General features: G+C 52.6%; 3 protein-coding genes across 10 annotated transcripts in view; all 3 read left to right on the top strand.

Annotated features, from left to right (window-relative positions):
- Window positions 1-3,549, top strand: part of EXOC6 (exocyst complex component 6) — a 225,331-nt gene extending 221,782 nt beyond the window's left edge. For all 8 annotated transcript variants that reach the window (XM_019035382.2, XM_055352498.2, XM_055352500.2 and 5 more), the window contains 2 exons: window positions 981-1,093; window positions 2,282-3,549. In XM_019035382.2, coding sequence (XP_018890927.1) covers window positions 981-1,093; window positions 2,282-2,414 — 246 coding nt within the window. In that variant the 3' untranslated portion in view covers window positions 2,415-3,549. The remainder of the gene's footprint in view (window positions 1-980; window positions 1,094-2,281) is intronic.
- Window positions 3,550-4,862: 1,313 nt separating this feature from the next.
- CYP26C1 (cytochrome P450 family 26 subfamily C member 1) lies at window positions 4,863-15,556 on the top strand. The gene is made up of 6 exons (XM_004049796.5): window positions 4,863-5,532; window positions 6,075-6,299; window positions 6,785-7,060; window positions 8,446-8,601; window positions 10,031-10,360; window positions 12,364-15,556. The coding sequence occupies exons 1-6, from the start codon at window positions 5,329-5,331 to the stop codon at window positions 12,739-12,741; spliced, it is 1,569 nt and encodes a 522-aa protein (XP_004049844.1). The 5' UTR covers window positions 4,863-5,328; the 3' UTR covers window positions 12,742-15,556.
- A 2,044-nt stretch (window positions 15,557-17,600) lies between these two features.
- CYP26A1 (cytochrome P450 family 26 subfamily A member 1) lies at window positions 17,601-21,922 on the top strand. The gene is made up of 7 exons (XM_004049797.5): window positions 17,601-18,160; window positions 18,346-18,570; window positions 18,817-19,107; window positions 19,187-19,345; window positions 19,860-19,994; window positions 20,578-20,730; window positions 20,997-21,922. The coding sequence occupies exons 1-7, from the start codon at window positions 17,972-17,974 to the stop codon at window positions 21,336-21,338; spliced, it is 1,494 nt and encodes a 497-aa protein (XP_004049845.4). The 5' UTR covers window positions 17,601-17,971; the 3' UTR covers window positions 21,339-21,922.
- Window positions 21,923-22,146: the final 224 nt, after the last annotated feature.

Genomic DNA, 22,146 nt, shown 5'->3' on the forward strand with positions numbered 1-22,146 from the left:
TCGGCTCTTGTATCCCATGAGTAAATGCAAATGTTTCCTCCATTTGAAAGCAAAACCAGTAAGACCCCTTACTTATAAAGTGAGTTAAAACAAAAAGAAAGAATATAAAAACTAAAGGAAGGTAGTAAGTAAAGCATTTAGCTTTCTGAAACAATTCAAATGGGGATAGGAAGTTGGTTTTAAATGGCTTAAAGGGGATTAGGGTTTTAAAGTTGGATAAAGAGTTTGGTGCTTAGGTTTAGGCATGGCATTGCTTTTAAAAGATTACTTCCATATTTGACAATGATTCTAACTGGAGATTATAAAGTAAATAGTCAATTTTAAGACACCACGGGAAACAAGAGGGTTTCTTTTTTGTTGTTGTTTGTTTATACAAAATGGTAGCCTAGAGTTAACAGGCTGAATCCTGAAGCCCTCATTTCATAATACTACAGAGGATCTGTCACCAGAGAGAATCCAGCAGAGGTTGTTTAATGCACTTAATTGAGATTATCTGAGCTTTTGGTTTAAATTACTTTGGAAAAAGTCTTAGGTGCAAACAGCGTCCTTGAAAGGTAAACATACTTACCTCTAAGAAAAAAAGGTTCAATTTAAGTTCTTTAAAATTCTTCATACAGGTTAGTAGCACCAACCTTTATTAATTAAATCTGGGTACTGACTAATGCATAAAGATAAAATTTCTATACATCAGTACAAGGGTTAATATATATTATATTAACAGTGTTTTCATTATTTTACAATTATTTGAAAACATGAAGTATTTTACTAGAGAACAACCCCTGGCATTTTTAGTAATTTCAAAGTAAAAAGATCTATTTTGATTGTAAAGTACAGTTAATGAAGTTTTAAAAATGAATTTCCGTATTCTGTTCCATCTAAGAAGCAAGCCATATTAAAATGGACCAAGGATAGCATATAATTTAAGTATTAACTGGGTAAATAATCAAAAGTTGATTTAACATTTCCCCCATCTTTCGCAGCTCCTTGACCTGTTTATGGTTTGGGATTGGTCTACTTACCTAGCTGATTATGGACAGCCAGCTTCTAAGTACCTTCGGGTGAATCCAAACACAGCCCTTACTCTTTTGGAGAAGTGAGTATATTCTGAAAACTTTTTTGTATAACATTTTAGCACCTTTTGATTCAGTGATAAACTGAAGAACTAGAGATTTCTGTCAAAAAAGAAAAGTCTAGATGGAGCTTAAAAGCTCACTCTAGTTTAATGACCAAAAAATAAGCTTTTCTTTCTTGCCCTTCAGAGTTGGTGTAGTTTCATAAGCAACTGCTGTTTATATTGATGTGAACAAAACATCTTTCCTTTTGTATCCTGAATTGCAAGCTTAATTGACCTTAGAAATATGTTTACTGGGGATGTGGCAATTGGAGCTTTCTTTAAAAAAAAAAAGTCTATAACTCAGGAAAGAAGGTATTTTGTCAAATGTGACCAGGAATTGGAATGTTTGCCACCAGTGTTACCTAAATCTTAGCATTATGGACTTGGATTCTTTGCAGGTAGAGAAATATGTGATTTGAAAAAAACAATACAGTAAAAACTGAGGTAATAGGATTTACTGATGCATCTTGTCCAACTAAACATAAATTTAGGTGTTAACTTTTCCCTCTCATTATGTGACAGACTTTTTCTTTACTCAATCATATTTCATTTAAAATGTCACTATTGGGAGACTTTCTGAATCTGCTGTGATTCTGGGGGCTTCTGGATAAGAAAATAAAAAAGTATCACTATTAAAATTTACAATTTTTAAATTAAAATTGTTATTATTTTCCTATATTTCAAAATATTTGTGGTGTATTTGATTTGAAAGGACAAGAGGAAGTGTTTAAAATAAATGTAAATTTATTTTACAATGCCATGAAATGCAACTGAGGCAAAAACATCGCTATTTTACATTTTCTAATGTTATTTTTCTTTCACCTTATCTTGCTATGAATATGATTAGCAGAGTCTATACAGGGTATGTATTTTAGCATACTTTGTGGAATAATATTAGAAAATAGTATGATAGTAGTAAACCTAGCATATTTTAGATGTACATACTAATGCAAAAATACCACTTAACGTAGAATGTAAAATAAAGCTTCTAATTTTTTGCATGGTTACTATATCTGTATGTTTATTTAGTACCTACTTTCTTTGAACTATATTTTTCAAGCATAGGATTAGTGTGGGATAATTCAGAGCATGCCAAGATATTTTACTTGTGACAGCTTAGCTTTTAATTTTCTTTTACCAAGCTTCTTCATTCACATATGTTTCTAGGATGAAGGATACTAGCAAAAAGAACAATATATTTGCTCAGTTCAGGAAGAATGATCGAGACAAACAGAAGTTGATAGAGACAGTCGTGAAACAGCTGAGAAGTTTGGTGAATGGTATGTCCCAGCACATGTAGACCTCACATGGCTTGCACTCAGTGACACCAAATCCATGATTCAACGTTGATCTTGAGCAAGTATTGGTCATGATACAGTAATTTGTTTACAGAATCCAAAAATACAATAGAGAAGATACATGAGGGCTTAAACAAGAAATAGTAATAAATATCATTTGTATGGATTTTTAAATAATCGAATACTATTTTATATATGGAAAAAAATGACCATTTTTTCACTTTTAGGGGAAAATGCAAAAGTGTAATACACAAATTGTCACAAATTATACATGAAATTGATTACAAATACATTTGAAAAACATATGCCTCTACTCATAAGTATTTTTTTCTATTTAGACTTGAATGATAATCTGTTTTTTGATCAGTATATGGCTTTGGAATTCAATCATGTCTGATATGGTAATATTTCGCTACCATTTTCTGACTTTTAGCTTTTATTTTCACCTCAATGTGATTTAAGCAGACCAAAATTTCTAATTCTGCTAATTCTGAAGGGGAAATAGACAAATCTTTAAAGCTGCCTGAAATCAAACTTGATTTAACTCAGTAAGAATGTGAATTATTTGTTCTACTTGGGTGGTTTAATTTAATCGTTCTGAATATGAACAAAAGGTTTTGGATTTTCTAAAGATGCAGTGTTGTTTCTGTTCATCAGGGTTAATATTTCTAACTATATTGCTTGTAGGTGACCCCATTCTGGATTTGTTTGGTTTGGTTTGGTTCCAGTTAAAAGAGAGGACAGGAACTAAATGGGGCTAACCACTTCAGGTGCAGCTTGTGCGAGGGTAGATGGTTCCTGCACACAGAAGTTACCACAGGGGTCAGGTTACTTTCTTCAACTAGCAGATTTCAGTACTTTATCCTCATTGTGGAAACAAGCCAAACCAAATGAACTCTGGAAAACCTAAAACAAATGTACATTTTCCTTTGTGTATGTTTCCGTGGTCCAAATGGCAATATAAATCCAGTCTTTATTCTCCCTTTGTTGTATTTATGCTGAATCTTTCCTTTGCCTTTTCAGGATTTAGGCCTGTAAGAAACTATGCCTGACTCTGTAAAATAAGTGTAAAGAATTATATGTACATCTCTGGATTTTGTGATGTAATATTAAAAATATTGAGCAAGTTGTTGAAAATGCATTACTATTTTGCCTATTCAGAGCTTACTGATTTAAAACAAGTGCTTCCTGGAGAAAAGGCATATTATTTCCTAGTTACTGGAATGGGAGTGGCACCAAAACAATACACACACACACACACACACACACACACACACACACACACACACATATATGCGCACTTGTTCTCTCGATCATCTCTTAATCCAAAGTATTTAATGTTTTTAAAAATATTACATGAAAAGCATGGTAGTTCTTCAGGCACGGTGAAATCTGGAGGAGAGGCGCGGTGAACAGCTAGCTCTCTTTGAAGACTGGAATGGGGCTGCCCTTCGCGCCTTACCCTGCCCTCCAGCGTACTTGGGGTGTCTTCCCTGCTTTGGCTGAGACGTCCTGGGATTCAGAGAGATACTGCCTTTGCACTGCCTGGAGGAGACCACTGTGGGACCTCTTTACTCTTACCAATAATATAAACACCCTGCACCCCTCCACACACACCCCTGGTTGCGCTGTAGGGACAAGAACGACTGAGTCCTGAGGCATTTGGAACCCTTGAATGGGACGCACAAAGCCCAAAACGCAACAATGTAGATTGACAAGAGTCGTCGGGCAAACTCGGGGGAGGGAGGGAAGGATGTGCAGGGAAGGATGAATTCGGACCTTGAGACCGGAAAGGTGCTCGTGGGTATCCGCTTCTGGAGGCTTAGGACGTCTTTATGAAGCCTAGGGCAGTAGTGGAACTGCCATCTTTGGAAGGATACCTGACGTGGTAGATCAGAGAGCCGGGAGAGGTGGGGAGCTGTCGGAGAATCTCGGCTGCGCTATCCCTCCTGGGCTTTTGCGATGCCAACGCAGGCGTCGACGACTGCAGTTTCCCTGAAATAGTCGGAGCAAAGGAGAGAAAAGCCCAGTTCTTTCACCTTGGAGTGGCGAGAGAAGGGCACCCAGAAGCTCGAGGGCGGGGACCGCAGAGGGAGCCAGCGGCCGGGGGTGGGCCAGGAGCGCTGCGGGGCGCAAGCCCGGGTCAGTTCTGCGCGTTGGGTTCGCCCACTTTCTGAGCGCCTGCGAAGAGCGGGGAAGCTCTGGCGCGAACCCGCAGGCCCCGCCCGAGGACGCTCTCGGGGCGAGCCCCCAGCCCAGCTCGAGCCGCCCCGGCGCCTGCCACTCCCTACTCAGAGCCCCTCCGTGAGCGCGCCGCTGCCCACCGCCTCCAATCACCACTCTGCGTGGAGCGCTTTAAATATGCAAAGACACGTCACGTTGTGTGAACCGGGATCGGTCCGTAGGGGGGGAGCCAATATCTATATAAACGTGTCCAGCGTGGGCCAAGAAGGGTTAAACGACTGGAGGAGGGACAGGTGGGGCGGGGGTCTGCAGACCAGGTTGGCAACACTGGTGAGTTGCTCTTCTTTCGCCCTCCTTCGCTTCTTCTATCCAAAGGGTGCTGAGCCCGGGAGGAGGTGGGAGGTGCCCCGCGGAGCCGGGAGTGAGCGTTCCCGAGGCAGCAGGCACCTTCGAGAGGGACTGGCATTTGGGCCCAGGAGCCAGGAAAAAGTCCTGAGCGTGCCGGCCTCGAGGAAGGCACGTTCCCTAAGGGCGCACGGTCACTGCAGTCTTTCACCGTCCGTCTGTTTTTAGAACAGAGTTCTCGCCTGAGCTTATAAATCTCGGGTTTTGCCCCCAAACCCCAGGCCTTTTGCGGACGGAACAGGTGAGCACTGCGCACTGCCCGCGCCCCGGTTCTTGCGTCCCCTGCTCTCCCTGCGCTCTGAGCGGCCTGGCCCCCGCGGGCTCATCATGTTCCTTTGGGGGCTGAGCTGCCTGTCAGTGCTGGGGGCGGCGGGCACTGCTCTCCTGTGCGCGGGCCTGCTGCTCAGCCTGGCCCAGCACCTCTGGACCCTCCGCTGGATGCTGAGCCGGGACCGGGCCTCCACCCTGCCTCTGCCCAAGGGCTCAATGGGCTGGCCCTTCTTCGGCGAAACGCTGCACTGGTTAGTTCAGGTGAGCAGTCCTTCGACCCCGAGCGCTTATACGGTCCCTTCTTCCCCCGGCTCCCACTGGACCCTCCTCAGTCTCAATGCCCATGGGATTTGTAGCCAGTCCCTGCCCATCGCCCACGACCCCGGGAAACGCGCACAACTCTCGCCTTTGCCTAGCTACTCCGTTCCCTCGAAGGGACCTCAAGTCACTGGAATTCTCCCCAGAGCAACTCCCAGACACAACGCAGGCGGTAAACATAAGGGGTTTTAGGAAGGGGTCTGAGGAGCACGTCCTGCAAGGGTAGAAAAGGAGCCTGGAGCTTGGCCCAGCTGTGAGCCCTTGGGCGCTCACTTCTTCACTCTAAGTCTGTTTCCTCATCTCACCAATAGGAACAGGAGCATGTACATTCCCGTAGAGTGGATACCAGGCCCACTGGGGATCTTGTTTTGTAAACGCGCCAGCCAGGGACAGGAAGTTGTGATCAAAAGGCAGCTGGGAGGTCTGGGTCAGATCCCGGCCCAGGCCCAGAAGTTCCAGCTCTCCACCCTCCGCCTCGCCCGCAGGGCTCGCGCTTCCACAGTTCTCGCCGAGAGCGCTATGGGACAGTGTTCAAGACGCACCTGCTGGGCAGGCCAGTGATCCGCGTGAGCGGCGCGGAGAACGTGCGCACCATCCTGCTGGGCGAGCACCGCCTGGTGCGCAGCCAGTGGCCGCAGAGTGCGCACATCCTGCTGGGCTCGCACACACTGCTAGGTGCGGTCGGCGAGCCGCACCGGCGGCGGCGCAAGGTGAGTGGAAACGGGAATGGACCGTAGATACGTCGGATCCGCGGTCCCTGGCATCTGCCATGGGCCAGGCCGGGGCCCCGGTGTTAGATACACTGTGAACCCGACCAAGGTCCCTGGTAACTAGCGGGTGGCCTTGGGCGGGTCCGTTACCTTCAGCTTCGGTTTATAAAGTTAGGACTGCGCTAAAAGATTCTTTCATCTCCCATCTTCCGTGGCTGTGATAGCAGAAGCGCTGGAGACTCAGACCTAGAAAGGGGCCAGGGAAGACTTCTTAGAGGAGATGGCAGCTGGAGCCTGGATGGTTGGGAGGGACTGTGTGCATCAGAGCAGAACTGGGGGAAATGGCGAAAGCAAAAGCCAGGAAGTTTAGGTCTGGGCCGCTTGGAAGAGGGAGAAAGGACCGGAACTGGCCTTCTGGCTACTCCGGAGTCGCCAAGCAGAGGTGGCCCGACCGCCGCCAGCGCTGATCACGCGCGCTCCCACAGGTCCTGGCGCGCGTGTTCAGCCGCGCCGCGCTGGAGCGCTACGTGCCGCGCCTGCAGGGGGCGCTGCGGCATGAGGTGCGCTCCTGGTGCGCGGCGGGCGGGCCGGTTTCAGTCTACGACGCCTCCAAAGCGCTCACCTTCCGCATGGCCGCGCGCATCCTGCTGGGGTTGCGGCTGGACGAGGCGCAGTGCGCCACGCTGGCCCGGACCCTCGAGCAGCTCGTGGAGAACCTCTTCTCACTGCCTCTGGACGTTCCCTTCAGTGGCCTGCGCAAGGTACGGCCGCCCCGGCTCCAGACCTTCCTCCGAGGCTCCGCGGCGCGGGCGGGCCTCCCAGACCCAGACGGGACGCCCTTGGCGCACCCCGCGCGTCCGTCACCTCTGCTGGGAACGGCGGCACGGCCCGGGGGTGGGAGGCGTTGTGGCGGTGGCGTGGCGGTGGGCTCTGGGCCTGGCCTCTGTGCTGGTTCGCTGGTGTGACCTGGGGCTGGCCACACGACCTCCGTGGGACGCGCCTATCGCGACGCGCTCCAGCCTGAGCAAGCGCGGGCCGCCAGAGTTTGGGGTCTCGGTGGCAGGCGTCCTGCCAGTCGGTCCGACTCCTTCCCACAGCGGCGCCCCTGGGGCCGGCCTCCATCACCTCTTCGGAAGCCCAGATGGCTGCGGAACCGAGGAGAGCGTGAGGGCTGCAGATGAGCCCCGGTCCAGCCCAGCGCCAGCCCCGGACCCAGGGGTGTGGGCGTCAGCTCCACCAGCCCTGGACCCGCTAGGTTTCGGGATCAGAGAACTGCTGCTTCTCCAGACTTCAGAACAATGGGCAGGACCCGGAGAGCAGCTAGGATGCCCCATCCCGCCTTTTGGTCCCCCTATTCTGGGACTTCCCACTGTTTGATTCCCTGGTTTTCAGTCACCTGCATAAAAATAATATGTGTAAAGGATCATGCTATAGGCTGATCACCGTGGATACGTTTTCTGATCTAATCCTCGCAGCCTGCAAAGTGTTATGATTCTCATTTTATTGGCCAAACTTATTTTATTGACTTACCCAAGATCACACCGTTAGTAGGGGCACGAACAGGACTTTAACCTCATCTCCTCCGACTATGGAACTCAAGTGCTGAATTACAGTGCTTTCCCCGGGGGAATGCTTTTGCTGCGGCTATTCCCTGAACTCTGGAGAGGCATCACCTATTGCCCACGCTCTTACAGAGGCTAATGCTTACAAATCCAATAGTGTCCTCTAAGTCAGAGTTTTGCTGGGTGCATCAAGGTGCCCCAGCCTGAGCCTAGTACAGGGAAAGGGCAATGGGCTGACCCTAGCCGCACTGGGCTCTGTGCCAGGCATGGACATGGACAGCTGTGTGACTCTGGGCAATTGCTTGACCTCTCTGAACTTCAGCATCCTCTCCTCAGGATGACAGTAACTCTGCTGTGGCTCAGAGGGGGATTGTGATAATCAAGACAGAATGATGTTTGTGGACAGTGGACATATCCCCGACCATTTACTGAGCCCAGCCATATGCCAGGCCAGGAGCTAAGCTGGGAAGCTGTTAACACAAGGATGTTGGCAGAGCCAGTGCTGAGAAGGTTTTCTGGGTAAGTGGCCGGGCTTGGCCCCCTTAGCCTTCCTGCCCCATCTTTCTTCTCTCCCTGCACATCAGGGCATCCGGGCAAGGGACCAGCTGCATCGGCACCTGGAGGGGGCCATTTCTGAGAAGCTTCACGAGGACAAGGCTGCAGAGCTGGGTGATGCCCTCGACCTAATCATTCACAGTGCAAGGGAGCTGGGCCATGAGCCCTCCATGCAGGAGCTGAAGGTAGGTGCTGACAGGCCGCTCCTTCTCCCCTCTTTTGCATTCCCAGCAGGTCCCTACACCAGTGCTGCATCCCCAGAGCCACATCTTGTGTGGCCCCACTTTGAGGCACAGGCAGTCCTCAAGATGAGGGGCAAGAGGAGACCTGGGTTCCAGTAATGACTCAGCCACACTCACTAGCTGTGCAGCCTTCAGCCACCTGCCAGCCTTTTCAGTAGGAGAACAGAAGGCAAGAATCCTAGGCCCATCTTTGCAGGTTTCTGGCCACAAGCGGCTCTCTCTCCTTTCCTTCCCCCACTGCCCTTCTCTGCCACTCCATGCCTTTGCCTCTGCTGTCCCCTTGCCTACAAAGCCCTCATTATTCATTTTTTCTACAAACTCTAAGGGGCTCAGGATCAAACTCCACATCCTCAAAGCTCCCTTCTTCCTTCCAAAATCACCTCTCTCCTTCTATGAGCTACCTTGGCACCTGGTACCTCTATCCGTCTGTCTTGTTGCTGTGGATCTCCTGGAGAATTAGGACCCCTCCCCTTGTACACACATCGCACACACAGTGGAAGGGAGGTGGGAAGCTTTGGAATGGCCCCAGGACTTGCTTGAGCACCCAAAAAGGAGTGGAGAAGTTAGGGGGAGGGGAAGTTAGAAATAGGGAGACCTCAATCTTCCATAAGCAACTCCCACGCATCCTTTCTCTGGGCCTCAGTTTCCCACTTTCTACCAGAGACATCCCTGAAGGGTAGGCCTCAGCTTTAGCTTCTTTTCTGAGATTGGAACTAATAAGAGCATGAGCAATGGGCTCTTCTTGCGCAGAGCAGACCAGGAAGACATTTAGTGACTCCCTGGGACCATTCCGGTAGGGAGAGGATGAAGCCACGATGCCGGCATTGGTACGAGGCTGGCACTGCTGCTGCAGGTGCCTTTGTTGCACTGCAGCCATTGTCAGGCTGTTCCACTGGGGTTGGCGGCGGCACCACCAGGTGGTGAAGAGCACTGGACTCCTGAGCCCTCCTGCCGGGAGTGCTAGCTGTAGGGACCTTGAGCACTACTCTGGAGTCTCCGTTTTCAACTCCATAAAACAAGAGCAGCAATTGTGCCTCACAGAGGGGAGGTGAGAACCGAATGAGTGAATATGCTTAAAGCACCAAGAAGAGTGCTTAGAGTAAGTTCCCGCATTCTCTCTGGGAACCATCGCAAGGCGGGTGGATAGATCCTAATGTTGCCTGTTGCTATAGCTGACTTTCCCAAATGGTGGACTTGAGATTTAATTGACTTCAAAACCGTACACACAGTCGCGGCGGTAATAGCACTTCCCTGCCCCCTGGCTTTTCGCAATAGTAAATTTGGGTGCTTTTCATCTCCACGGGGCCGTCGGGTCAGCGCCCCGGGCGACTCCACCGCCGGAGACTCAGTGCAGCCCCGGGCTGTCTTGCAGGAGTCGGCTGTGGAGCTCCTCTTCGCCGCCTTCTTCACCACGGCCAGTGCCAGCACCTCGCTCGTCCTGCTGCTACTGCAGCATCCAGCGGCCATCGCCAAGATTCGGGAGGAGCTGATGGCGCAGGGGCTGGGGCGCGCGTGCGGCTGCGCGCCCGGGGCCGCTGGGGGCAGCGAGGGGCCCCCGCCCGACTGCGGCTGCGAGCCCGACCTCAGCCTCGCGGGGCTGGGCCGTCTGCGCTACGTCGACTGCGTGGTCAAGGAGGTGCTGCGCCTCCTGCCGCCAGTGTCCGGGGGCTACCGCACTGCCCTGCGCACCTTCGAGCTCGACGTAAGTGCGCCGTGCCAGCCCATGGCCAGCCTCCTGCCTCCTGCCGCCTGCCGCCTGCCGCCTGCCGCGGCGGCGCCCAGGTGGGAGGAGGGCGGAGGGATTCGGACGGCGCGGTCACCTCTTTTGCCCTCAGAGCCTCAGCCTTCCGTCCTATAAAATGGGCTGAGACTTGTTCCACCTCCCCGGATCGCAGGCTGAGGGACGCAAAGCCTGGCGAGACTGCAAGGTTAGGGATCTCGTACCCTTCAGCTTTTGGCAGCGGTTCGGAACGGTCAATTCAATGAGAGCGGAGTTTTAGAATAAAAATACTCTTCTATCCGTGCAGCACCCCCTCCCAGCCAGTGAGTGTGGATGGAGAACAAAGAGAACCCCTCAGTATGTCCTGTGCTCCACCCCTCTGGCTCCCTCACAAGATCAAGGAACCCCTCATTGCGACCGGTCCAGGGTTCTGGCTGGGGCCAGATTCCAGGGGAGGGGGGGATTAAAATACCGGGTAGACGCTTCATCTCTGATCAGGCCGGTTTGGGCTGAGCAAGGTTGAGGTCTAGAACTGACTCCATCTCCGTATGACCTTGGGCAGTTCCCTCTTCACTCTGGGCCTCAGTTTACTCTCTGCAAGGAAGCTGTCTTGGTCCTTTCCGGCTCTGACACTCCATCTAGGTGGGGCCGGGCTGTGGGGGTACAGTGGTGGCCTCAGGCAGTGGTGCTCTGGCTGGGCCAAACTGTGGGTGTTTGCCTGAAAGGCTGTCGCTGCAGTCCCCTGAGCACCATGCTTGGTGGCTGGGTGGCTCCAGGCAAAGATGGGCATTCCACAGTGAACATTTGTGGCACATTGCGTGCCAGGGTTCAGGAGGCATCAAAGGGACTGGGATTCTACCCTGGAGGGGCTCCACTTGGAGAGGAAGGGGGCCGGGACTGACAGCCTCATCCCACTTGTAGTGTGAAGAGAGTGATCTCTTAGTGCTGGATGACACCAACACATTCTGAGAGGTGGAGTTTGAACTGGAGCAGTGAAAGGTTTGGACGGGAGAGCCTATTACAGAGAGAGCAGACTCAGACAAAGGTGGATGTTGAGAAGTGTCTTGAATGCGGAATCAGTCTTGGAATGCAAGCTTCATTCTGCAGGCGCTGGAGTGCCCTACAAGACCTTAGGGAAGCACAGAACCAGGGTGGTGAGCAGAGGACAGGAAAGGGTCTTAGCCACCTCCAGTTCACAGATGAGAACACTGATGTCTAGAGAGGAGAGAGAGCTCCTGGGATGATTCCAAGATGTTCTGTTCCCCAGTTAGAAACTTTGAGTATTCACCCTGGAACTTGATATGAGGGTAGCAGTGTAGTCAGGGGGTTGGAAGACGTATCAAAAAGCCAAATGGTTGAAAAAGCTAGGGGTGGGCAGAGGGAACATGAAAACTGCCTTTCAGCATTTTAAGGATGGCCAGTTTGATTCTCATGTGCGCCTTCTTAAAGTGTGGTACCAAATCTGAACATTATCGTCCAGCTGATGGATGGGAAGGATGGCAAGTTTTCAGTTCAATGCAAAGAAGAGCTCTACCATGGAACTGACCTCGAGGAATTGTCATGTGCATTTTTCCCACTCTAGCAGCTGGGAGGTGTAGCACTAGAATTTAGGTCTCCTCATCTAAGGTCAGAAGAAAAAAAGACAAAACCAAACGGGAACATAACTAATAGTTACCGTTTACTGAACACTCATATGTGCCAGGTCCTTAATTTGAATCCTCACCAACAAAGGGGCCATTTTTCCCCTCATTTTTTCAAAGAGGAAACTGAAGCTCAGAGAGGCTGCGCATCTAGCCCAAGGTCATACATTTCACCAGTGAAGGAGCTGAGATTGGAACACAGAGCTTTCTCCTGGTTTCCGGGTTAATCGCGGGTTCCTCCTGGTTTTCGGAAGCCTGATGGAAGCACCAGGGTGGAGGGTCAGTTCAGGGCCCCCCCGTTTCCAGGTGCCTCGTGGTCAGGCTGATCTCCTTGCCTCTCTGCAGGGCTACCAGATCCCCAAGGGCTGGAACGTGATGTATAGCATCCGGGACACGCACGAGACGGCTGCGGTGTACCGCAGCCCTCCCGAAGGCTTCGATCCAGAGCGCTTCGGCGCAGCGCGCGAAGATTCCCGGGGCGCCTCCAGCCGCTTCCATTACATCCCGTTCGGCGGCGGTGCGCGCAGCTGCCTCGGCCAGGAGCTGGCGCAAGCCGTGCTCCAGCTGCTAGCTGTGGAGCTAGTGCGCACCGCGCGCTGGGAACTGGCCACACCCGCCTTCCCCGCCATGCAGACGGTGCCCATCGTGCACCCAGTGGACGGGCTGCGGCTCTTTTTCCACCCCCTCACGCCTTCGGTTGCGGGGAATGGGCTATGCCTCTGACATGCTTGCGCTCTAGGACACGGCTTGGCCGGTGGCTGTGGCGCGCACACAGCGCCACCCATCTGCGGCTCCCCATTGTAGCGTCGCGCGCCCACTCGTTCACTCGTTCAACAATCTTTCAACAAATGTTCGCCAAACGCGGATGTGTGCCGGACTCGAGGAAGGAGGAGGGCGAGCCACCGCTGCCGCGCCAGAGAAGCATCTAAGCCCATGGGAAGATGCCTTCTGCGCTCCGCGCCCAGAGGAAGGAAAATGTCGTGGGCCAAGCAGGAATGGAGGGAATAGATAGATCCCCACGAGGTGCTGCTTGGCTTCCCCTTCCCGAGCCAATCCAGGGAGGGTGCATGGATGGGGGAAGGCGAGGTAGGGGTGGCAGGGGAGTGGGAATATCGCAACTCGGGGACATTGCAGAGACCCGACGCACGCGGTGGGACCTGCAACCCTTGTAAGGAAGAGGGCACGCCGTGGGCGCAACCCTGGCCTGGCTTTGGGCCATAGAAAAAACACGCAGAGGATGCCTGACGGAAGGCCCTCTGGCAGCTGGCGTCTGGCTTCGTGCGCCTTGGCCACTCTGCCGGTCTCGGCGGAAACTAGCAACTGTGGGCACTTCCAGGCTCTAAAGGGCTCAAGGTCACCGGATTCTGCTGGCCACTTCTTAAAAGGAAAAATTCCTACCTTAAGAAGGCACTTACTCTTGTCATGTATACAGAGGAGAATAGGCACACCAACACGTCTCCAACGCTGGATTATTTTCATGGGAGGTTGAGACATAATTAGAGAGGTTTGAGATATTTGTACCAAAAATAGGAAGGCCAAGAAATAAAGTGTCTTGGGAGCGGTTGAGTGAGGAGGCTAGGGTTTAGCTGGGCAGCTGCTCCCTAGGGGGAAGGCACTGGGGTGCAGGGTTGGGGAGGCCAGGGAAGGACCCACACCAGAGTATACCCAGAGAGGAGCTGGGAGCTGGGCAGCCTAGGGCCTGGGCTGCCCTGACTTCTCTCTGAGTATAACCCCGGAAGCTGGGCTGTGAATTGTCTCCAGGTTTCAGGGACCTTATTTTTATTTTTATTTTTATTTTTTTGAGACAGGGTCTTCCTCTGTGGCCCAGGCTGGAGTGTAGTGGCACAACCAGCTCACTGCCACCTCTGCCTCTCGTGCTCAAGCCATCCTCCCATCTCAGCCTCCCAAGTAGCTGGGACTACAGGCACGTGCCACAACGCCTAGCTATTTTTTTTTCTATTTTTAGTAGAGACGGGGGGTTTCACCATGTCACCCAGGCTGGTCTCAAACTCTTGGACTTAAGCGAACCATCTGCCTTGGCTTCCCAAAGTGCTGGGGTTAGAGGTGTGACCCACCACACCCTGGAGTCACTCCTTTCCAGTGACGCCAGTCTAGTCCCTGTGCCCTCACCCCTCCCTGCCATTTCAGGGCCTTCTGGTTTTACGGCTTCACCATCCTCTCTATCACAGAGAAGAAATTGAGGAGCAATCTAGGTGAATGACTCACCTGAGAAGCCCAGCAATAGGCTCCTGGACTCCCCAGCCAGTGCTCTCCTCCACCCCCATCCCTTCACTCTTCTGCCCTAACCTCTGTTCCTGTGGCCATCAGGTAGGGCTGGACACTTTGGCCTCCTTTTCATGATAAGCCCTAGCTAGACTTGAGGACTCTCAACCATTCCGGTACAGAGGTTCCAACCAGTGTTTAAATCAAAGCCAAAAGCCTCCGTGTCATCATTCCCAACAGCCCACTTCAATCTGCCACCCAGCTTCCAACAGGCCGGGGCAGCTGGACATAAGGGGTGAGCCAGGAAAGTAGCTGCCTAGGCCTGAGCTGACCCCTTAGTGAACCAGAAGAAAGCCAGTGCCCTCCTGACCTCATGCTTAAGGTGGATCCCAGGGCCAGAAGGAAGGGGGACACAGCAGGCACTTACAGGGTTGGTAGCTCCACAGTACAGCAAGCCCTTCCGACCTGGGCTGACACTGCCATAACCTCCACACAGGGCAATTCATCACCCATTGCCAGTCAAGGGCCTGGTGCCAGGCCCTGAGCTTGGGAGACACCAGGGGCAGCAAAGGTGGCAGGACGTGGGCCTGCCCTAAGAGTGCTCTTGCAAATGCAGAGGACAGCCTGGCCTGAGAAGCGTGGGTTTGGGCGAGGAGAAGGATGCAGGCTTCAGGGTTGATTGTGATTTAGAGAGAGGAGAGAAGAATGGGGTGGGGACCCTCAGAAGCAAGGCTAGTTGAGCTGGTTCCAAGAAGACCTGGTTGACCTGCATTGGGGTCTGGACTGACTATAAGCCTCTGTAGGGATGGCTCCAGTTTTAATTTTCCATGGGTACATCATGCTCAGTAATTTTGAGGGATATCTTAGCTCCTGTTTTAGTAGCTGCAGATTCTCTGGGGAAGGAGCAGAGGAGGTTCCTTCCCTCCTGCACTTGATATGCTCTGGAGGGAGGCAGACAAGAAATAAACTAGCAAACAAAAGGGTAAGAATATGTCCAGTGGTGATAATCGCCGTCATGGAAATAAAACAGGCCTGTGATAGAGAGTGTCTGGGGCTAGATTAGGCTGGATGGGTGGGGGGAACCTTGGAGGAGGTGACATTTGACTTTGGAAGGAACCAGCCAGCGGTGGCCTGGGGGAGGGGTGCCACATGCAGAGGGAACAGCAGGTATAGAACTCTGAGACGGGAACGCACGTTCAGAAATGAGACCGGGGGCTGAAAGGAGAAAAGCGGAGGTGGACTCCTTTGCTGTGACTCCAATCTAGTCCCTGTACCCTCACCCCACCCCACCAGCAAAAAAAACAAAAAAACAAAAAACCCGACTCCCCATCCCCGCCTTTTAGCAATAGGGAGGCTGTTTTGTAAACATCTTGGAAACAAGTTGTTTTTCAGTGAACCCACCCCCCTCCCCGCCCACCACCACCCACGAAAGCTTGGCGAGATTCCTAGATCAAAGTTCCTATTGGCCTGGTAATTTATTGACCCCCCCGCCCTGCCCCCCTTCAAGATGTTCTTTAATGATCGTTCACTCTCACATTTAATCCTTTCCTGCCGGACGCCCCCGCCGGCCTCGATGTACAGATAGATTAAAACGTTTTTTTCCCTGCGGCAATTTCCAGCGTGCAGGCCCCGCTCATCTTGTGACCCGGCGTGAGCTGAACTTGGCGAGGTGGCCCCGCAGAGTTCACTCGGATGTCACGGTCCGGCCTGCAGGGGTCACAGGCGGGTCAGGCCGGAGGATTGGGAATGGGCCCCAGGTCACGTCCCCATTCGTCGGCTTTGCACACCGGCCGGAGGCGCTGTCCAGAAAGGGGCGGACTCGGGATTTCTGAGAATTACCTCCAGCGCGATTGGCCTGGCTTCCTGCAGTGGCCAGAGGTTGGTTCGCCGTGTTTACAGCCACCAAATCGTTGCCGGAGACTGAAACCCTGCCCAGAGCCTCTGAAACACTGGGCAGGTTATGGGGAAACGCTGACCCCCCGAAACACTCCCGGTGGCGGCGACTCTGGCTTGGAGCGTCGCTAGGATTGTGCGGGTCCCTCCGACCTCTGCAGATATTTCCTGATACCTCCGGGTTTGGGGACTACCGCGAGAAGGGCAACGCATTTAAGCTCTCAGGAGCAGAGTTTTCCACCTCCAAGGGACGCTTTCCAAGGCGTGCGGCGTGCTTCTGCCAGAGACAGTGTTCAGTTTTAAACAAATGCAGGTCATTCTGTTTCATTTTCGGCGCCGCAGGTGCGTTCATCGCCCAAACCCAGGTAGCGTGTGGCCCTGACTGGTCCCGAGCCGGGAAGCTCCGGCAGGTGGACAGCAGAGAGCGCAGGTGCGCGTCCCGCAGCGTCTGAGCTCCGGGCATTGGCAGCTCAGTAGCAGCTGATTGTAGTTGGGCAAAGTACAGAAGACTTCCCAGTACGGATCCCTTCACCCCTCCCATTAGGGGTCGGCAGAGCCCTGAGTTTAGGGCCGAGCACCCCCTCACCTGGATGAGGACAGTGGCTTTACTCTGGGTGGGACTTGGGAGAGAGGAGGAGGACTCCAGTGCCCGGTGTACCGGACACCCAGGTAACGCAGTCTACCGTGCCTGGAGCTGGGAAGAGTAGTTGCAACCGGAGCCCCCTTTTGGGAACTCACTACCCTGAGGCTTAGACAGGTCGGGAATGATCGCCTCCCGGTTAAGGAGGAGGAAACAGGCACAGTGATGTGTGGTGACTTGCCCAAGGTCACACGCAGTAGAGATGGAGCCGGGCCTCGGAGCCAGGACTCCTGGGCTCCCCTTCCTCTTATACCGTTTCTTTATCCTGCCAGGGCTAAGGACCCCCTTCCCTGCTGTCCAGCTGGGGCGCCAAGCAGCAGGGCCCTCAGAATCGGCGAGCTGTGCTTGGATCTCAGAGACGGGCACCGACTGCCGAGCCCCAGACGAAGTGCCCCAGGGTCGGGGATCAGGCTTGTGCAGGGTAGCACCTGGGGACCTGAGGGACCTGGAGGCCTTCTTGTATCCTGAAGTAGGACCTTCTAAGTCTTCATGAGTCCTGGCCCCCTTTCAGGGGTTGGGGAGCTGGGGATCCCAGATCTGCCTATTGCGCCCGATGCCCCGAGGCTCTCTCTTGGACTCTGGCCCTGAGTTCTTCTGCGCGATCCTTCGGAGACGTCTGGAGGCCTGCTTTATGCGTCTCTCTTGGACCTCAGTTTCCCCACACGTGGGAGGAGGCAGCTGGACGATTCCTGAACGGACTTTCCCTTGCTTCCTCATCACGTAGAAGAGAGCCCACCCGGCGCCTGGAAATGGAAAGCCAGTGAAGGCTGCTTTGGGCCGGGGCAGCGGGTGGGACCGGGCGGGAGGGATTCCAAAGAGACCGCCGGGAAGGCTAGAGCTTGGAATTCCGGCTCCTCGGAGTCCTGGCCCTCCCCCACCGCCGCCTCGGAGCTCAGCACACCTTGGATGGGGGAGGCGGGCAGCTCCTAGCCCCGCACCCCAGGAGGCGCGCTCGGAGGGAAGCCGCCACCGCGCCGCCTCTGCCTCGGCGCGGAACAAACGGTTAAAGATTTTGGGCAGCGCCTCGCGGGGGGAGGAGCCAGGGGCCCAATCCGCAATTAAAGATGAACTTTGGGTGAACTAATTGTCTGACCAAGGTAACGTGGGCAGCAACCTGGGCCGCCTATAAAGCGGCAGCGCCGTGGGGTTTGAAGCGCTGGCGGCGGCGGCAGGTGGCGCGGGAGGTCGCCGCGCGCCATGGGGCTCCCGGCGCTGCTGGCCAGTGCGCTCTGCACCTTCGTGCTGCCGCTGCTGCTCTTCCTGGCTGCGATCAAGCTCTGGGACCTGTACTGCGTGAGCGGCCGCGACCGCAGTTGTGCCCTCCCATTGCCCCCCGGGACTATGGGCTTCCCCTTCTTTGGGGAAACCTTGCAGATGGTACTGCAGGTAAGGGAGCGTGGGGCGGGACAGGCTGCTTCCCCGGAGCCCGGCGCGGCTCTGGGCTTCTGCTGAAGTCGGGGTAGGCACCCCCGGGAGGCAGGCTATTGCGGCTAGGAGCAGGGCTGGCGGGAGGCGCGGCGCTCCCCGGCGCCCCCTCATGCCCACTTCTCTCCTCCGCCTTCCTCCCACAGCGGAGGAAGTTCCTGCAGATGAAGCGCAGGAAATACGGCTTCATCTACAAGACGCATCTGTTCGGGCGGCCCACCGTACGGGTGATGGGCGCGGACAATGTGCGGCGCATCTTGCTCGGAGAGCACCGGCTGGTGTCGGTCCACTGGCCAGCGTCGGTGCGCACCATTCTGGGATCTGGCTGCCTCTCTAACCTGCACGACTCCTCGCACAAGCAGCGCAAGAAGGTGGGGGCAGGAGGCGACGGCTGGACAGGGAGGGGGACCCCATTTATGAGCGGAATTCCGGCTGATGGATGCTAGGCGCGGGCTAGCAGCTTGAGGTGGGCTAGGACCCTCTGCCAGCTACAGGTTAGCTTTCCCAGCTCGGAGAGTGCCATGTGTCTGGCAGGACTGGGGGTGTCTGGAAGGGGACGGCGGTAGACGAGAGGGGCGGATGGAGGCTTTTAACGCTGTCCCCTCCTCGGGACTCAGGTGATTATGCGGGCCTTTAGCCGCGAGGCACTCGAATGCTACGTGCCGGTGATCACCGAGGAAGTAGGCAGCAGCCTGGAGCAGTGGCTGAGCTGCGGCGAGCGCGGCCTCCTGGTCTACCCCGAGGTGAAGCGCCTCATGTTCCGAATCGCCATGCGCATCCTACTGGGCTGCGAACCCCAACTGGCGGGCGACGGGGACTCCGAGCAGCAGCTTGTGGAGGCCTTCGAGGAAATGACCCGCAATCTCTTCTCGCTGCCCATCGACGTGCCCTTCAGCGGGCTGTACCGGGTAAGGGCGGCAAACGGGCTGCGGACTAGGGGCGCGGGACCTGGGCGTCTGCTCACCGCCGCGCGCTCTCTGCGCTCAGGGCATGAAGGCGCGGAACCTCATTCACGCGCGCATCGAGCAGAACATTCGCGCCAAGATCTGCGGGCTGCGGACATCCGAGGCGGGCCAGGGCTGCAAAGACGCGCTGCAGCTGTTGATCGAGCACTCGTGGGAGAGGGGAGAGCGGCTGGACATGCAGGTGAGTGACAGCTTCAGACCAGGCACTGCGGAGTTTGGTCCCCTGGCTTTCCAAGCGCTGTTCCTGGGGCCCCCAAAGCGCGCGCCTGGGGCCCAGCTTTCTGGAGTGGGCGGCCGGCTCAGACTACAGCTATGGAATCCCGAAGGCTGAGACACCCGGTCAGGAGAGCTGCGGAAGGGGCTGCGGCGGAACTGGGAGCATCCCCTAGCCTTTCCAGGTTTCAAAGGGAAAGTTGGAATTTGCAAAAATGTTAATAAAGAACCTTGCGATTTTAATCAAACTAAGACTTTAACTCAGGAGTTTCCGGTAGAGCGGGGTCGTACTCGCCTTACTGCTCCAGCTGAACTAAAGGGACGTTGCATTTTGTTTAAAGATATTGCTTTCCTTGACTTTCTGTCAGCAAAACATTTAGCCCTTCTAGTCTTCCCTCCAGAACTCTCAGTTCGATTCTGAGTAATCCTTCTGTCAAACCGCAGGCAGACTTGTGAGAATGTGGGTCTTACTCTATTCTTAGGCACTAAAGCAATCTTCAACCGAACTCCTCTTTGGAGGACACGAAACCACGGCCAGTGCAGCCACATCTCTGATCACTTACCTGGGGCTCTACCCACATGTTCTCCAGAAAGTGCGAGAAGAGCTGAAGAGTAAGGTAGGGAGACTGGGGCTGGGGGTGTCCTTATTAGCTTAGGAAATTCAGCTGCTCCCTAGCCAACTTCCGAATAAGTCAGTGTGCTGCCTTCATGGAGTATTTTGAAAGTGCAGGGCCCAGGGCTGCGTGGGCCAGTGGGCAGAATTAGCTTTGTGAATAAACAGGATGGAGTATTGAGCTGTGAGCCCACGTGGGCAGGGTTTGACCTTGTATTCCTACCCCTCCTCCACCTTTTGCTGAACCGTGGAGATTCTCAGATAGGTTCCACTTTCTTGAATTGGTGTGTCCAAGGGCATACATAGTGTGAATAGCTGATTAGTGTGGGTGGTGGTGGTGAGTGTGGGGTGGGGGGGGGGGCGTGGGGAGAAACTTGGTCCTTCTAACTGGTGAGCAGCATTCTCCTGGGATTGTAAATAGATAGTGGATTTGGGCAGGCAAATGGCCATTAGCTGCTGTTTCCCCCTCCCAGTCTCTCCATGGGGCCCTTTGGGTTTAGTCTCCACTTAAGCCCTGTTTACGTCTGCTGGGCTGATTTTATTGGAGCACAAAATAACTGTTCACCTCTGTATGACTGTTTTGATAGGGTTTACTTTGCAAGAGCAATCAAGACAACAAGTTGGACATGGAAATTTTGGAACAACTTAAATACATCGGGTGTGTTATTAAGGAGACCCTTCGACTGAATCCCCCAGTTCCAGGAGGGTTTCGGGTTGCTCTGAAGACTTTTGAATTAAATGTAAGTTAAAGTTCTCTTCTTTCTCCCTTTTGTTGTGGTTTAAAAACTCCTCTTTCTTCCCTGTGCTGTGGCTGCAATTCTTACGCTTTTGATAATTGTTCTGCCCTATATGGAGATATGTTTCAGCAACCTGGATCCACCTCTCTCTTTCTACCTCTCCCTTGCTTTTAGCTCATAATTTCCCCCAAAGATATCAGTGACTGCTTTTTGCTGTTGAAAGTTAAATTCCAGTTTGTCAGCCCTTGGGGTTTCATAATCTTTTGCAGGGATACCAGATTCCCAAGGGCTGGAATGTTATCTACAGTATCTGTGATACTCATGATGTGGCAGAGATCTTCACCAACAAGGAAGAATTTAATCCTGACCGATTCATGCTGCCTCACCCAGAGGATGCATCCAGGTTCAGCTTCATTCCATTTGGAGGAGGCCTTAGGAGCTGTGTAGGCAAAGAATTTGCAAAAATTCTTCTCAAAATATTTACAGTGGAGCTGGCCAGGCATTGTGACTGGCAGCTTCTAAATGGACCTCCTACAATGAAAACCAGTCCCACCGTGTATCCTGTGGACAATCTCCCTGCAAGATTCACCCATTTCCATGGGGAAATCTGATGAGCTTGAATGTTCAAACCTGAGACTTATTGGAAGTGTACATATGAGTTTTTAAGGAGTGTTGTGTTGACTTTATATTTAATTTCTAAATGTATATTATAATATTTATGTGTTTTGACTATACTACCACAATCTTTAAATATTAAAATAATGAATTTGTATCATTTCCCAATAAAGTAAAATTTGAAGGTAGTTTTCTGGTATTTTAAGATTCCTGTTGGGTAAAACTCACCAGTTTAGTATTTTCTTAGTGTATTTAACCAGATTTTACAATGCCTACCTGGGCTTATTTGTCATCTTTGCATCTCTGTTTTCTGTGAGAAGAAATCTTAGCTGTTTTTTATGTTAACAGTTATTAGAAAATATATGTCTGTGTGTGTTATTCCAGACGTATCTCTGTCAATTCTTCTATAGTCATTTAGATTCCGTATTTGGAAAATTGATCCAAGTTAATTTAATTTTTTTTTTGGTTTGCTGTACTTTAGGGAAAGATGAACCTGAAAAGGTAACACTGAGAACTGTCACTCTAACCTCTCCAGCTCATCTAACATGTCATAAACATAATAAATCTGTGTTGTCCAATAGTGCCAGAACTGTTCTCTGAAGTTACAGTTTTAGATAAGACAAAGCCAGTCACTCCAGTTATGGACAGCTCTTGACTAAAATGAGACCAGAAATCATTGGCGTGTCACCTTTACTTAGAAGTTGCATATGGAAACAGTATTAGGAAAGGCGCATCTCTGGTTAAGATAAGCTGAGCCCAGGTTTTCTTTATTCAAAATGAGGCAGGAGGAGCAGATTTAGCAGA

Source organism: Gorilla gorilla, chromosome 8 (genome assembly GCF_029281585.2).
Source record: "Gorilla gorilla gorilla isolate KB3781 chromosome 8, NHGRI_mGorGor1-v2.1_pri, whole genome shotgun sequence".
Lineage (NCBI taxonomy): Eukaryota > Metazoa > Chordata > Mammalia > Primates > Hominidae > Gorilla > Gorilla gorilla.